Here is a 16,333-nt window from a genome sequence, read left to right as displayed (position 1 = left end):
ACTGTAATTCCTTTTTATTTGGACGTCCCAGTAAGTCTGTGAAAAGCCTCATGTTGATCCAAAATGCTGACAGGGACTAGTTAGGCCTCCTTTAAAACCCAGGCCAGAATTTAAAATCCTTCTCCCTACGTACAAAGCCCCTAATGACCAAGCTCCATCATGGCATAAAGAGCTCATAATACCCTATTATCCAAATACAACACATCAGTCTGAGAACTCAGGCTGGTGCTATTCAGAAGTGCAGCCTCTATTATTGATAAAACTATTACACATACAAGTATTATTATTGTTACCATCATTACAGCCAGCGTGACAGTGCTTGAACACAGAATAAACAGTGGAGCTGCTGCTGGTCTCGTTATCCTCTCTCTCCCCCCTCTTCTCTTCTGTAAATGAACTAACATTGAAACAAGTCACAGCAGGAAACTTTCAACAGAGTGTCCGATAACTTATGGGCTCCTACCGTGAGGGGAACTAAAATACAACTGTCAAAATACTTCCACTCTTGTGTGTATTAATGCTCATGTCACATTCATTCATGCATGAATCCTTAGAGAGTATCTTTTCTGATTCAGCCGCTGTGCAAAAGACATTTTAAATTTTTTATATGAAAAAAATCCAGGGTAAGTGTCTGTTAAGCCTCTCTGCCTCCAAACCCCACTGCCAGTCTTACTCTACGTATTGATTTCTAGCAGATCAGGAGAGGATCCCATCATTAGCTGCTACTCACCAGTCAGACAGCGGACTGTGGCTCAGGCCGGCCAGATGGAGGAGAGATTATCCTCCATTAGATAACGTAATGGGACGGTGGCCTGTATTCACAAGAAGTCCAGTAAACTAGTCGGCTATTTCTAAAACAGCCTGAGGATGATAAGGGAGGATTTTTTATCATTAGATGCATTGTTAATACTATTATTATAAGAGAAGGGATGAGAGTAGTAGTTCAATACTTTTGCACAGTCACAAAACTGATGGGATTCCTCAGGGTCCGCTCATGGTAAAGGTACATTATGTGTATTAAGGGTACCTGGGGAACTCAAACAAACGCGAAATTGAAATTTTTACACCGTTTTATGTAAGATGAGCCAAATAAGATGAATAATGTGTAATCAAACAACCGATAAATCCACCACGGCTGGGCCGACTCACACAAACCCACAGATTTCCTGAGAATGAATGACTCGGTGAAGTTTCTAAGAAAAAATAAAGGGCAGGGGGGATGGAGTCATTGCTCTGTTGGAAATGTCAGTTTAATGAACACAGGAGAGATGATACGTAACCTTACTCAACACTGTCATCTGGAGGCACTTGAGTGTAAAGGTTTTTAGGAGGCGATGAATAACAGGAAGCCGAGTCTTCCTGTTTTTAATAAGCCTCTTGTATTGGAGCTGTTTCTGCCAACGGTCCACCAGTTTTTTTTTCTGGACTCATGTTTCTATTGTTGAATCCGTCTTTTCTATTTCTAATCTGCATCCTTGACAAAACTGCAGAATCACTGACTCATCACCTGCTATAAATGGATTGAAATGAACGAGCAGATCAAAAAACCACTCAAGTTTCAGTGATAATACTGAGAAAACATTGTGGTTAAGATGTTGCACAGATATAAAAGCCTGGCAGAATTTGCATATTCAGCATATTCTGAAACAATTTTGGCCTCATGAAAAAATTAAATCCAAAAGGAAGGGCAACATGTGTGAAAACATGTAACCAAGGGTCCTGAGATCTTATTTATTGTCTTTATTTAAAATATTTTAGGTGTACACATCATAGATTTGACTAAAAAAGAGTCAGAGAAAAGTTTATGTTGTTTAAAATGGCTTAAATTTAATTCCCACACTCAACCTATTGCAGGCAAGTCTGTACTATAGGAAATGATTCTCAGGCAAAGATATGATCTGTATTTACACAGGAAGAGACTGTTTGTGTGCTTGTCTGGATCATGGTGATGATACAGTGACTAAAACCACTGAGTTCATCCTGTCCCTGTTATTTTAATGTCTCCTGTATATCAATATTGATTATGTAACTGTACCCAGTTTATTGCTTGTACATGTAATTATTTGAGACGCATCATGTGTTCGATCAAATATCAATAAAAATGCAAAAACAGTTTAAAATAAAATGTTGAAGCGGATCCTGAACTCTAACACAACATCCTGTAATGTTTATCTGTAACGTGAGTTTTACCTTTACTTTTACATGTTAGAGCAATGTTACACACAGGAAATTCACTTCTCACTTCTCATCAGAGGAAAGCAAAGTGAATGCGTTTTAAATGTTTAAGGTGCACAGTAGAGTTCAGGGAATTCTAGGGTTCAGATAGTCTCATGTTGAGTAGGATGAGAATAAGGACAAAGGAAAAGCTGGACATTTTGGAATGAGCTCTCCTCTGTGCTGTCTCTGTAAGGCTCAGGAGGGAATATGTGCGATGCCCTTGAGGGAACACAGATGCAAGATATTGAAAACCTGACAATCTCAGCAAACTGGCTGGAACCAGACACTGTACATTCGCAGAGGGTGCGTGAATGTCAATATCTGGCTCACTTGTATATACCCTGAATATAAACTGATTCAGAGAACCGCAGAGCTGAGGAGACACAGAGCTACAGAATAATATGCAAGAAGCTGCTCATGACATATACCAGCAATGTTTTATTTAGAGAGAAACCAAATGCATCCCCGTGGAAGTGCGACACTGGACACTTTCATACATAAAAAAAAATAATAATCTGACACTACAAATACAAATATAGGTAGATTTTACCATCTTTTTAACTTGATATACAAAACAGATTATACATGCAGAAGATGCACATATAAACACGTGGCTATGCGAGAGAGTGGCCTTTTGAGACTGAACAGCTCCTGCTAAGGTTTCGCTTGAAATGCAAAGCATCTCCTTGATGTTGAGTTGGCTGGAATAGAAAAAGCACTCAATCTTAATTTTTGAATTATTCATCCCTGCCTAACTGGGTTATCAACCATTTAAGGAGCCCTCCCTTTTTCGCAGTTTGTGTATGTTAGTGAAAATGAAAACCCAGAGGGAACTAGAATAAACAGACAATTCTGTTTTTACCATAACATTTTTTTTTTACAGTACCTACTTATGAGTTTTTCTATTGTAAAGCTTTGCTAAAGAATGAAAACATCAATAAATATAATTTTAAGGAGACCTTTTAAAAACTGCCTGAATTGTGGGTTTTACTCTCTCAAAGATCTAGTTGTAGTTTCACTGATCAAGATGACGATATGACAAAATATCCCATGATTTTTTACAAAACTCCTGTCAGTGACATCAACAAGAACCGACCCATAGGTGCTGATTAAAAGGCAACACTCTGCAGAAACGTGACACGGTGGCGTGTATACACAAGTAGAGAATTATCCTACAATGTATTTGTTACAGTATTTTGAGCTTGTAAATGTTGAGCTCTTGTATTTTGTGCCCGGGGAATAAAAAGGAGACGTTATTAACGACGCTGCATATCTGAACAAGCTTTAGTCGGTGGTGCAAACATATCCAGCATAAGAAAACACACTTTTCATGCAAAATTATCTTCCAAATCTAAAAAGCAATAACAATGACGTGGGCTAAAAAGCGTGCAGACTGTTTCCTTTGATCTACCAATCAGCTGTGATAGAATCTCCCCAGGTTGATGGAAACTGGCATTTTGAGTCATACACCCACTTCTTCCTGTGCACATGGGACTTTCTTCTGCCACACAGCGAGCACTGTAGGTCTAGAGGCCAGATAAAATCCATGGTTCAGTCTCAGAGGTTACGCCACTGCTTACAGTTATCTGCTCGACCATAGATTGTAACCATTCAACATCACACTGCAGAAAACCTTCAGACAACTTTAATGTACACAAGAAGACACGATCGACAGATGACACATCAAAGCATACAAAGCAAGCTGATTTAAGAAATGTAAGGGGTGCAAACTACACAGACACAATATATGTCGGTACATGGACATATTTAGTATCTCTCAAACTATTCGTTCTGAATATATTTTCAATTTTGTTGGGTTTTGAGAATTAGAACGAGTTTTATGTGCAATCTGTACTTCCGTCTTCCTGAAAGGCATCAAAACTGGAATGAATCTCTAGAGAATGCAATAAAATGTTACATGAGAAAAGCAGAGCTGCTGATTATATATCAAAGATCAGGTCGCTGCTGTGATGAGCCCATGGTGAGATTCATGGCTCCTGAGTCCTAGAGAACAGAAGATACTTCTCTATCCTTTCTGGGTGGAGAGGTAGAGAGAGCAGCTGTAATCTTGCACAGAATAGATGTGAATGCTTCCCTTTATCTTGCAGTTGTAGAATTTACTTTCTAGAAATGGTTCACAAAAGCTTGAGCAAAAATCGTTACACATGGCGTTTTCCACTGGCTTCAAATAAACCAGCAGGGTGTGCTGAGGGTTGGTCATCTGTCCGCCTTGGAAACTGAGAACCTTTTCCCATCTGTGCCCAAATTAAACTCTCGGGTTCCCATTGTGTGAAGTACATGATCACTTCCTTCCCCTCCATGTCCTTAAAATCATCGGACTGCAATAGACCCTTTCAGGCCCAACGTGGTGCACGGGAGAGTTATTCTTCACCAGGTTTATTTGACAGCCCTCTCCTTTAAGATGCATGAAGGAAGCAAGGTGGAAAGTAGACGATGGGTGAGATGATACACTCCGGACTGCACATGGTCAAGTTGGAACGCTGTGAGAGGTGGAGGCTCGTAAAAGAAAAATAAATCTTGGTGCCATTTCAAACAGCAGCTCCTCTTTTCTGTAATAACACTGTAATTAGCCAACAAATACACTAATTAGACTGACATTACAGAAATTGGAGAGCAGTTATTTTTCAGCTGTTATTCGATGATTTTTCTTTAGAAGACAGAGATGAGCGCAAAGACCCCGTATAAGAGAGCGCAGGGGTAAGCCACCAACAGCTGCTGCCCATCCATGGCCAACGCCGAGATGAAGATCTTTGAGGCCGAGAGGCTGCACCAACCGATGATTGCCGAAGTTAAGATTATACCCACTAGGCCCCTAGAGAGGAAACAAAGAAGAAGCAGGACGTTATCTTTGGCTACGTCAAAAATTACCTGCAGTAAAGGAGCATTTATAGAATTTTATTGCATGTGGAAGATAAATAAAATATGTGTTTAACTTCAGTTATTAACTTGTGCACTCTCTCCAGTACATAAAAGTTTAGCTTGGTTTTTTACTACTAGACAGTTTCTTGAGTTGTGTCTATACACATAAAATCCCTGGCTTCATTTACAGGTTATATCCACACGGTGTACTCACTGTAAAGAGAGGAGGACTCCGAAGCTGGAGAGGAGGATCATGGGGAGGAGGCAGTATCCCAGCACGCTGGCCACGCAGCCGAAGGAGACGCCCGTCATACTCATAAGGTTGAGTAGGCAGTACATGCCAAGGCAGCCAATTGCGCTGATACCGTATACATAGCCAAACTGGATCTTTCCTGCCTGTGAATGGAAAAAAACAAAACATACATGGATGCACCTACATGATGACAGCCATACAGGTGGGTGTATATATTGTATATGTGCAGCAGTAGAGAATCAAGTATTTAATAAATTACCATTCGCTAATGTTAATCAAATTATTTACCAGGAGGAGTGTTGCTCCAAAGGCCAAACAGAAGACCATGGGGCCCGCGAGGTCCGTCTCATTCATGATGCTGCCGTCCGCTGCTTTCAGCGGATGCAGCACGGTCAGGGTCTTCTGCCAGATGTGGTCAAAGTTGATTCCTAATTCTGAGAGAAAAGCAGACAAATGACACATTAGACACAATGGACATAACTGTAATCAAACATAGTCTGTAGAAGACAATAATTCCACAAAGTTGCTAAATAAACACTAGAGCCTCGCAATGGTCTCCAAAATACATGATTATTATTATTGTTAGAACCCTTTATCACTTTTGTTACTTTATGGGGAAAACAGCTTTAATTTATTGCTGCCATTATCTCTCTCAATTTTAAATTACTATGCTGTTGGTTGTGTGTAAGTGCACCAAATGTGTTAGTTTATTTCTTTATTCAAATTATTATCAACGTTAGTTAATTTTCAGCTTTGAATAAGAAACACGCTAGATAATGTGAATTCTCACTCTTTAGCAGCCGTAGCCACATATGACATTAAAGTTTTATCTATTATTTAAAAAATAGCTAAAATTAAAATATATTACCACGGTTTACAAAAACTATAGACAATGAGAAGAACAGTAGTATAAGCAAAGTCAGAGAAACTGTACAAGAGCCACAGAGCTACAAGGAGGTCCGATCCTCCAGGTTGTGGTTCACCTACCTTCTAACAGAGGTGGCTCATCATCAAAGCCACTACTGTACATTGACTGTGCCGGGGATGGAGTGTAGGTCTGTGCGGGCTGGAAGATTTGTCCTGTGTACGGCTGCTGAGGCTGCATTATCCCTGGGGTAGCGTAGCCCATGGGCTGGGAGTAGTCATACTGACCGTATGGCCTGGAAAACACATAGTAATTAGACTAAATAACACTCTTTGACAGAAGGACAGACAATTTCTACCTTCAAATTTCCATTTTTCTTCACTATGATGACTCAGTGAGGCAGCGTTAACATTTTAAAAATAGTTTGGTGACATTCAGTTGACAAATCTGCACCTACTCTTATAAAACAATCATCCTTCCACATCCTAAATACAAACTTGGATGGAAGTTTCAAACTCACTTCAACACTTGTTGTTAAATAAAGTGTTAAACACAGGTAAGTAAAAAGTCTTTAGCAGCTAAAACAGCACGTAAATGATGAGAAACTGTGTTGCCCTTGGAGGAGTAAAGAGCTGAGGGAGAATCGAGAAAGGATGACTTCATTTGACTTACTTGTTGTAGGGGTTTTCAGTGTTGCTGTTGCTGTTGCTGTAGCCCTGGTTTTGGTCCTCTACACTGTAGCTTGACTGGTAAAAGTCTGTGTTTAAGTTGTCAAACCCCGACATCTCTCACTCTGGAAGAGACAGGAAAATAACTGGGATCAGCTGGGATAGTTAGTCTGCAGTCAGGTATTCTAATCTCTATAAATATACTACACGTTACACAATCTCTGCCAACCATGTTCCTTTCCTGTTTAAGCAATGACTATCAAATTATTAAAATCCTAAGTGCTGTTCTGTTGAACAATTATGCTTCGTGATAAATTAGGACAAATTGCCTCCAGACACATTCTACATGTTTTCATTGGACTCAGAAACTATATTTTTATGATCAAACCAACATTACAAGAGACAGAATGTGACTTAGTTAACGTTTAGTTATACGCAGAGGATTGGGCCTCAAATAATGTATTTTGTAGTTTTTCTGACAAGAAGAAAGTAAATACAACTCCATCAGCAAACAGAATTGAAATTATATTATCTTCAAGTGGTATTGCACTGTTACTTTTAATTTCATGAACTTCAAAAAGGGGTAAAAATTACAAAATATTTGTGGCATGTACAAAGGTTAGAGAACCCTACTAAATAAGTTCTTCACCACAGCCATTTGACACTTTCTGTATCCAGCTATAGACTTTCCACTGACTCTTTGCTGACTCCTTCAATTCCAAAGATAGCTCTAGACTGTCTTGCACACGAACCATTTTTTTTAAATCTGTTATCTACATCTTCGGTGTTCGAGTCCTAAAAGCTGCATCTTGTGTTTCATGTCTTTGTTGACCGTGGGACATCTGCATCCAGACTTTGCTGATATTCAGTGGAATCCATTCTTCCCTCTATCCGTGCATCTGCTGCTGGTAGCCACACAAACCTGAAACATTTCATATCCCGCCCTAAGCTTAAACAGATGAGACTGGTGTGTACTGAAGGCTGACTCTGTAGGGTGCCAAAAGACCTAAGCACGTGACACTTAGTATTTACTAATTGTCACCATGTAACAGGGCAATAATAAATATCTGAAGACTCGCATCAAAATCAACAAAACATGTTTATTGATCGGAATTTCGTGCGTAGTTTGTCACTGGTGATGAAGCAGCTTTGAGCCTGAAAGCCGGAGCCCAACAAAACCTCCCAGGTTACATTTCTACAAAGTGAAATCACGATGGACATGAAAACAAGACCAGGCTTAAACTTACAGACTCACGGGGCGTCACCAAGTGTTTGACTACACTGACATTAAACATGGCTGCATGATGGAAGTATGTTATTATCTTTTATAAAAAAAACATTTGATCGTCAACACTTTAAAGTTAACGCAGATTAAAGCGACAACAACCACCACAAACCACTGTCCACCCCGTTATAAAGACAACGATATCTTATGATTTACAACACAACTAAAGAGGCTAAGTTATGTAGCTCCACACAACACAGGGACATAATCTGGTGTTAGCCGGATATTATTATAAAGTGTGCTAACTATCAGACAACTGGAAGATCGCACCTAATCAGAGAAAAAACACGAATCTTATCAAAACACTTGATCAGCTGCTAATCTTTGGGTGGCTAACGTACCGTTAACTCTGCTGCTACTTGGGGAGCTAATGCTAGCTAAATAACAGCAGTTGCGACCTGGCCTGGATTTTTCTGTCCCTAACGTCAGCGGTGGCTTTAATATTTCACTATCTTTCGTACGAATTATCTTTATCCTTGAGCCATGAACTCAGGACAAACGTCAACAGTTACCTTTGTTGTTGACGAGTCCGTCCCCAGCGCTGCCAACTTGTTTGCGGCTGCTACGTGTCAGGAGCACAAATGTAAATCTTCCGGGATGAGACGTAATGGACCGGAAGCGGCGAGGGACAGTCAGAAACTGCCCTTTGGAGGAAAATGTAGCGCGACCTACAGACCGTCAGTGGTATTACACAATAGTCATCGACTGAGTGCAGAAAATGAACAAAAACACAAACTTGCTCTTTCTGTGATGACACAAAGAAATTCTGGAAGGACCTCTGTGAGTTTTATATTGATCATATTTTTAAAGAATTTTCATTATTTTGGGAAAATTTGGTATTTGGGTTTGTTAACCCCCCCCCAGAAAAGTGTTTCTTCATATGAAATGTGATTTTTGTGCGGCAAAAACTTCTCATCCATAATAGCAAATATAACAATAACAGATCCTGTTTTATTATTTTTTCTGAAAGACGTTGAACAATACGTAAACCTGTTTAAAAAAAAAACTTTGAAAACTTTGAAAATCTTTAAATTCTACAGGATATTTACATGATTCATATGTATATTGTACAACACCCCTGGCTTGTTTGGTTGTATGGTGGTTTATGTTATTGTATACAACCCCAGGTATACTTGTTTCTTATTCTGAATTGTAGAGTTAATTGCCTCTCAAAACTGTGATTGTTTGTGTGAGTAGTTGTTTATTTCTATACCTCAGCCCTGGGATATGCTGGTGACGTGTCATACATGGATGGAAGGATGAGTGGCAGGTCTGTGGACAGACCTTGTTGATGAGAGGTCAGAGGACAATGATCAGACTGGTTGGAGCAAACAGAAAATCTAACTCACATCTCCATTCTTACAACTGTGATGAGCATCTCAGAGTAGACACCACGTCCAACCTTGAACTTTCCACTCATATCTGAAAAAACAAAAATGTGATGCAAAGTAAAATATGGTGATGATACAAAATTTATTCAAAATACCAACCGAGCACTGAAAGGTCACTTGTACCCATTTAGAGAAACATTAGCAATAGATTCTTTATATAATGATTAATAAACAAACTAAACTTGGGGGGAAAAACTCTGAATTTCTAAAGAGAAATGGTAAGACATCTGAAACTACTTTGCCCATCAGAGGTAGGTATGAGACCCTTGTGGGTTCTGAGTCATCGTCTGAGAAAACCAGTGTCTGATGGTAACAGAGACAGAGGGTAGAAGATAATTTAACAGGACAAGTGCGGAGCTCCAGGCAAGAACAAAGGTAGTCTCTTTCATCAGGAGGCAGAGGAGCACATCGATCACTCGGCCCGTGCGGGAGAGCTGCGCCACTACCAAATACCGCAGGCGGATCCATCCTCACTGATGATGACAGATAATGTAAAATAATTGGCTGATGACCTCTGCTGAGAGGAAACAGGGACGGGAGGGGACGACGGGCTGAGACATCATCAGGGATGTTGACGTGACCGATAATGAATGGCACACTACAAACGAGGGACAGAAATTAAGACAAATTGTCCATCCCCTCTACAGTACAGGAGGGATACGAATACAAAATGACCAACTATTATCTTGGACTTTTACTCTGCATTTACTAAAAATGGATTATTTCTGCCTCTTTGCTGAAACTGAAACATCTCTGTTATCTATTATAATAAACTGTTTGAATTTCAGCCATAGATTAAATGCCAGTGTTAAGAGAAACTAAATTACACAGACTTAGCTCTAATCCTAGCCCGGAGTTATAAAGGGACTTTGCCCTCTTGAGGATAATTTTCTTGCCAGGAAACTTTGTTACCATCACATATGTTGTGTTCCCTGTTGAAGACTATGCTGCCTACTGGATCCAAGACTTTATGTTGAATCACATATTCCAAGATTGTTCTATTAAAGGAGACATACTATGGTCATTTTCAGGTTCGTAATTTTAATTTGGGCTATTGATTAAAAAGGTTTACCTGCTCTAATGTTCAGAAAAGTCTATTGCTCCTCTTTTCAGCCTCTGTCTGAAATGCTTGGTTTTAGCTCCTGTCTCTTTAAGGCCTCAGGTCTGCTCTGATTGGCCATCTGGCCCTCTCTGATACGAGTGGTCAATTTCTTCCAGTGCATTGACGTGTGTAGGAAATGTCGGCCTCCACTCTTGCTTACCTGGCTTCTGGAGGGGGCGTGCCAGACTAGATGCATGGCGTGCATTATGCAAATACGGGCAATTATGTCACATGACATCACAATGATTAGAAAGTATCTGACAGACTACTACCGATGTGTTTCTGGAGATTCAGGAGCAGTGTTTCCTGTCGGGGAGACGAGCTTCTCTACTGTGAACTTTGAGCTTTTCAACTTTGTAGATCTTTTACAGACACAAAAACAAAGATAACACACCTGAGGAAAGAAAAACTGAAAGGGCACAATATGGCTCCTCCAAGGTTTGTTTTTATACTGAACAACAGGCAGATGAAACGTGGAGCACACCAAAAGTTGAGGTGGATGAGAAAAACAACAGAAAACAATAAAATAATATCATTAACAAACCTCTCGGCTGTATAGGCCCGACATGGATCATTTCACTGTTTTCTCTGCTGTGGAACAAAATCAATTTGATGCACCCAACACAAATTCCTACAGCAAATACTAATCATAAGCAGAAATGAGTTGCCTCCCCTCCACTGCCTCTCATCGTTCCTCGGACTTTAAATCATATCCAAACTTGAAGAACATGTTTCTTCTTAATCCACTTAATGAGAGAAAATTGAAAAGTGCCAGAGAGGGTAATTGAATACAGGGCAGTGTATTTCTATGTGCCGTCATAATTGCCTTCTTTTATAAAGTCTCTGCTGTAATCCTGCTGTCACTGCCTGGGTGGATGAGTGGATTAAAACTAGTGAATTTCCTCATGCTGCTGCAACCTCTCGTCTCCATCCACCTACTACAGCCTCAATTAGGATTTCTCTTTCCGCCTCTCCGGGATCAAGGGGAGAGGAAGAAGAAAGAAATCTACCTATTTTATCACGAGTTCTTCTGTACAAAAATGGAAGCAGAAAGGAGATCATTTACCTCCTTCTCCACATAACATACAATAATGAGCACCAAACACGCACAGCTCTATCTTTACAGCAGAAATGGATGCAGACGTTTCCTCGGTACATTACGAGAATAAATTCCTTTAAATCATTTAATTCAATTTCCTGCCGCCCCGTTGACACGACCGCTGCACAGATCATAAATTAATAGGCATCTGCTTCTTGCGCTGTCCTTTCTCGGGAGCAGCTCTCTTCACTCTGTGAGCGAGTCTCAGCAACACGAGCAATAAAATAACAAACAGCAGCTAAAGTTGGTCTGCTCCAAAATGAGATTTTTTCCACCCACTCGAGATTTAGCAGCTTCCGCTAAAATGATATCAACGTGAAATTACACCACATCCCAGAATATTTTGATCACACCAAAACTAAATGTAAATGATGAAAAATGTGTTATTCTGAGATATCCGTGCTTTGTTACGAATATAGGTGCATTAAGGCGAGTGTGATTTCACGTGAACCCTTGATTCTGGAACGGCAGCCAAGGCTAATACAGGTCTGATGCTTTCTGGGGGAGGGCACGGTGGAGCTGTGCCATCTCTTCCTCATGCGCCTCTGGCTGGCATCGAGGACGGCACCAGTCGACCCACGAGTGTTCTACCTGTCAAAACAGATTTAGAAGCTTCTATAATAAGTCTTATATTGTAAACAGAACATGGCCTTGGTTCCCCTTCCTTCTTCCACACCACCCTCACAGCCACTCAGCCAAGTTTCACTTCCCGGTAACTTTTGTCGTATAGGATTTAGTATTACTGATGCCATTCACTTGTATACACCCTGCTGGACATTAATTAGTTTTATCCCAGTGGATTAATGCTGCTTTGTTATTGCAGATCAAATTATAGAAATTCTATATTTGTTTTCTCCCCCCGCACACGAAAGCATCTTGGGGGTTGTTGTTTGTAACATTTCCAAAGTGCAGAATCCATATCTCACAATTAAAGTTCCATATCTCTTACATTGTTGATGCAATGATCGATCGAGATTGATCATTGCATCAAGGCTGATGCCAAAATCAATGTGTTTGGATAGAGGACTGCTAATAAGCAACATTTCATGCCAATATGTAATATCTATAAATGAGCACTTTCCAGCATTGGCCATATTTCAATGATAGAAAACACCAAACTAAACAAAAATAAATAAATATGAAATATAGAACAGTAAAAGGAATGCTAATATCACAGTTTAAACCACAATTATGAATCAAAAAGGAAATTCAGTAAATCTAAAGACTTTCTCCATCTAACAGAAACAAATGGTTTGACAAAGGTAAAAGTGAGTCCAGGACTTAGGCAGAGATTTCTTATGGGACTCCAGCAGAATTGCCAGCTTACATTTTCGGATCATCAGTCTGGCCACTCGAAGCCAGAAAGATACTCCCTCGGATACGCTCACACGCTTTTATATCATCAGTTTATGAAGTTTAACTCGTTCCAGAAGTTATGATGAAGCATCGCAATTTCTTTTGTGTTTGCTGTCGGCCGACCCCCTCAAACCCTCGCAATCCTTGGAGAGCAGGTATGATCTGTTTGCCTTTGGCTGTGTTCACTGGACGGCAAAAAAAGAAGGAGAAAGCCACAAGTCTCCTTCACTGGATGCAAAGAGTCTTTGGGTACCACTGCACTGTTGCATTATTAAAGCCATTCTGTTAGTGGATGAATAAATATCTGCCCTTTAATGATGGATTTTTCCCTGTGTGACTGTCAATGCTAAAAGATGAGAAGCCCTTAGTCTTGCTTTACTGATTTTGTATTAACTGGCCTTAATCAATAGCTGTACTGGAAATATCTCAGTAACATTTAATTCCTGATTGTAATAATCTTTTTCTTCGTCCATCCTGTTGTGCATTAAAACATAAAAAAAAAGATGATTACAAACATCAGCTCCGGACATGCACAGTGCGTGGGCTCCCCTGTAGTTACTGGTATTTACTTTTTTTAACCCATACACCGTTTATAAAGATGGACGACACATCTCCACCTCCTCCCACTATCCAGAAATGGAGCCAAAAATATCCTGGAAACGGACGCTGCCATCTTGTGCCGCAGATGTCATGTGGAGTCTGCTCAGTAGCGATTGGGGGATGAAGCCGCGATAGTGAAGTCGCACCGATACATGTGCTCCACCAAGCATGAGTCAGTCTCATCTGTCAATCGTGACGTTTCCCCCCGTTTTTATTGCATCATCCAAACTTACAGGTTAAATGAACACAAAGAAAAATCATCTCATAGGAAAACAACCTTAAATGACAGAAATCATCTTTGAGAAACGTATTTGACACCTATTTTGACATTTTAGTGTGGTCCATGTATCATCCACTAACATGGAGGAGGCCTGTTTTATGACCCATACCGCAGCCAGGCACCAGGTGGCGATCGGGACCCTTTGGCTTCACTTTTGCGGAGCCGCCATGTCGTCCATCTTCATACACATTTGTCTGTGGGTTCACCACACAGGACCGTTTTCCTGATGAAATCACAGACGACGGGAGAGAACCACCACTCGTTCATTTATTCCTCTTCTGCTCACAATCAGTCACTTTAGTTTTCTCACCCTGACAGAAGTTTTTCATTTACAGAGAGCCTCATACTCGTCTCCAGCGCTCACTCCATTCGTCTTACTTCTGCACTGTATCTCAACTTTGTCAGCCGCAGCAGGGAGAGGGATGCTCTGGAAATAAATTCTGTTGATACACACGTTATATAAGGGGAAAATAAATGAATAAATGAATGTTTTCCTGTGATTCAGCAACACATTTGAAGCATTAATAATACACCGAACACCCTTCAAAGCATTTACAGTAAATTACTGAGAGTAGCGGAGGAGGAAAAGAAGTAAAATCCCCTTAAAGCACCTTTACAGTTCAGAGGACTTTTGGAGATTTGGCCCCATCGAGAGATTTGTCACACACTGAGGACCTGTGGAAACCACCCTTTAATCCCAAGAGCTAGGGAGTAATGCCCGGAAAATACTGAGGGGAGGCAGAGAGAGAGGGAGGGAGAAACACACACACACACACACACACACACACACACACACACACACACACACACACACACACACACACCAAGCTGACTATGGCAGTAAACTTCAGCTATCTGCCCCTCCACGGTGTTCCCACATGGCCTTTTACGCTGGCAGAGGGAGACTGGGTGCTTAGCAACATCTCATCTGCATGGTTTGCCAAATCAACAGGGTCAAGATCCCTTTAGGGTTGAAGAACCTCAGTGTGGTGTGCTGTGCTGTGCTGTGCCAAAGGGCGGCCTGAGATATGGAGAGAATCATACAGATACGGTCTGACTCTCCGCCCGGCAAAAAGAAAATCCCTTCTTCAGTTGCTTAGTCTCAGTTTTTAGCCTCCAGGATTGACTCTGCTTTAAATCAGGTCGCTGGTGTGGAGCGATCGGGAACATCAGCTGTTTCAAGTGCAGTTTCTCTTGTTTCAGGATTTTATGTCCGTGTCGAGAAAAAAATGAAAAATGAACCTCGATTTGAAAAGGAAAGGAGAAAGATTGAAAACAAATTGAAAATATTAGAAGCAGCTTTACCGATTTAACCTCAGTTATACGGTTTCATTTTTGCATTTCATTGTACAAATTAGCAGACAAGGTATTTTATTCCCTGGCGGGTTTCTCAAATGATCTTTTACAATATTTTAATTTGTGTTGAAACATAAATTAAAAGGTAAAAGGACTGTAATTATATGTCGAGCTTTTCCAGCCTTATCAACTACTCAAAGCTCTTTAGACTTCAAGTCACAAGATCTGAGTGACTGGTAACTGTACGTGGTCATTACGGCTCATCTGCGTCCAACAGAAAGATGAGTCACAATACATTTACACACAGTCTGACTCAAGTGAGGTTTCGTTTTTTAAAACAAATGATTTTTTGTCTTGGATCTGTCAGATCCACCGCCCCCTCCCATCCTTTCACTACACCCACAACTTGATCCTGGCCAAGTTGAGTCAGCTGAATCCGACACCAGCTACTGTGCACGCAAAATCCACTGGTTTAATACCGTGCACACGTTTAATTACTTTCTAGTTCCTTTTAACAAAGAGATAAAGGACATTAAGAAAGAGCCCTTGGGTTGTGTTGGTGTTCCCGGTCTATATTGGACTGTTTATAGATAATTATCATATCATACTTATTCATCCTGATAATATTGTTTTTGATATTTTTATCGACTTTATCTCTAATAATAACAAGTGTTTCTGGTCAAAAATATAACAATAATAATAATAGTAATAATAATAATCAAGAAAGGACATAGTTCATAAGACATAGTGTATATTCACACACAGAAGCATTATGCAGCGACATGTGTTTTTGTTATGTATGTACTGCATATGCTAATGCACATGACTGACAATGTGTGCGGGTTTGTCATATCTGCCTTGCAAATATCTGTGTCACACTAATGGGACGTGATGCTCGCTGCTCCCTTTTGTCTCTTTTGTCTGTGGCGGGGTTGTATAACTTAGTCCTGGCCCTTGTGTGTCTCTCATCAATCCGGCAGACAGAGTGTTGGAGCCTTTGACTGAAAGAAACCAGCTCCTCCAGGAAAAGCCTCCACTTGA

At 40.4% G+C, this 16,333-nt stretch overlaps 1 protein-coding gene across 1 annotated transcript; it reads right to left on the bottom strand.

Annotated features, from left to right (window-relative positions):
• Positions 1-3,485: 3,485 nt before the first annotated feature.
• On the bottom strand, positions 3,486-8,808 carry yipf5 (Yip1 domain family, member 5). The gene is made up of 6 exons (XM_035178782.2): positions 8,681-8,808; positions 6,888-7,008; positions 6,338-6,510; positions 5,639-5,784; positions 5,312-5,493; positions 3,486-5,050 (listed from the first exon to the last, which is right to left on the bottom strand). The coding sequence occupies exons 2-6, from the start codon at positions 6,998-7,000 to the stop codon at positions 4,888-4,890; spliced, it is 777 nt and encodes a 258-aa protein (XP_035034673.1). The 5' UTR covers positions 7,001-7,008; positions 8,681-8,808; the 3' UTR covers positions 3,486-4,887.
• Between the last annotated feature and the right edge of the window lie 7,525 nt (positions 8,809-16,333).

This window comes from Hippoglossus stenolepis, chromosome 15 (assembly GCF_022539355.2).
Source record: "Hippoglossus stenolepis isolate QCI-W04-F060 chromosome 15, HSTE1.2, whole genome shotgun sequence".
NCBI classification, from domain to species: domain Eukaryota; kingdom Metazoa; phylum Chordata; class Actinopteri; order Pleuronectiformes; family Pleuronectidae; genus Hippoglossus; species Hippoglossus stenolepis.
Note: the sequence above shows the minus strand (reverse complement) of the source record. Positions and strands in the feature narration are given on the sequence as shown.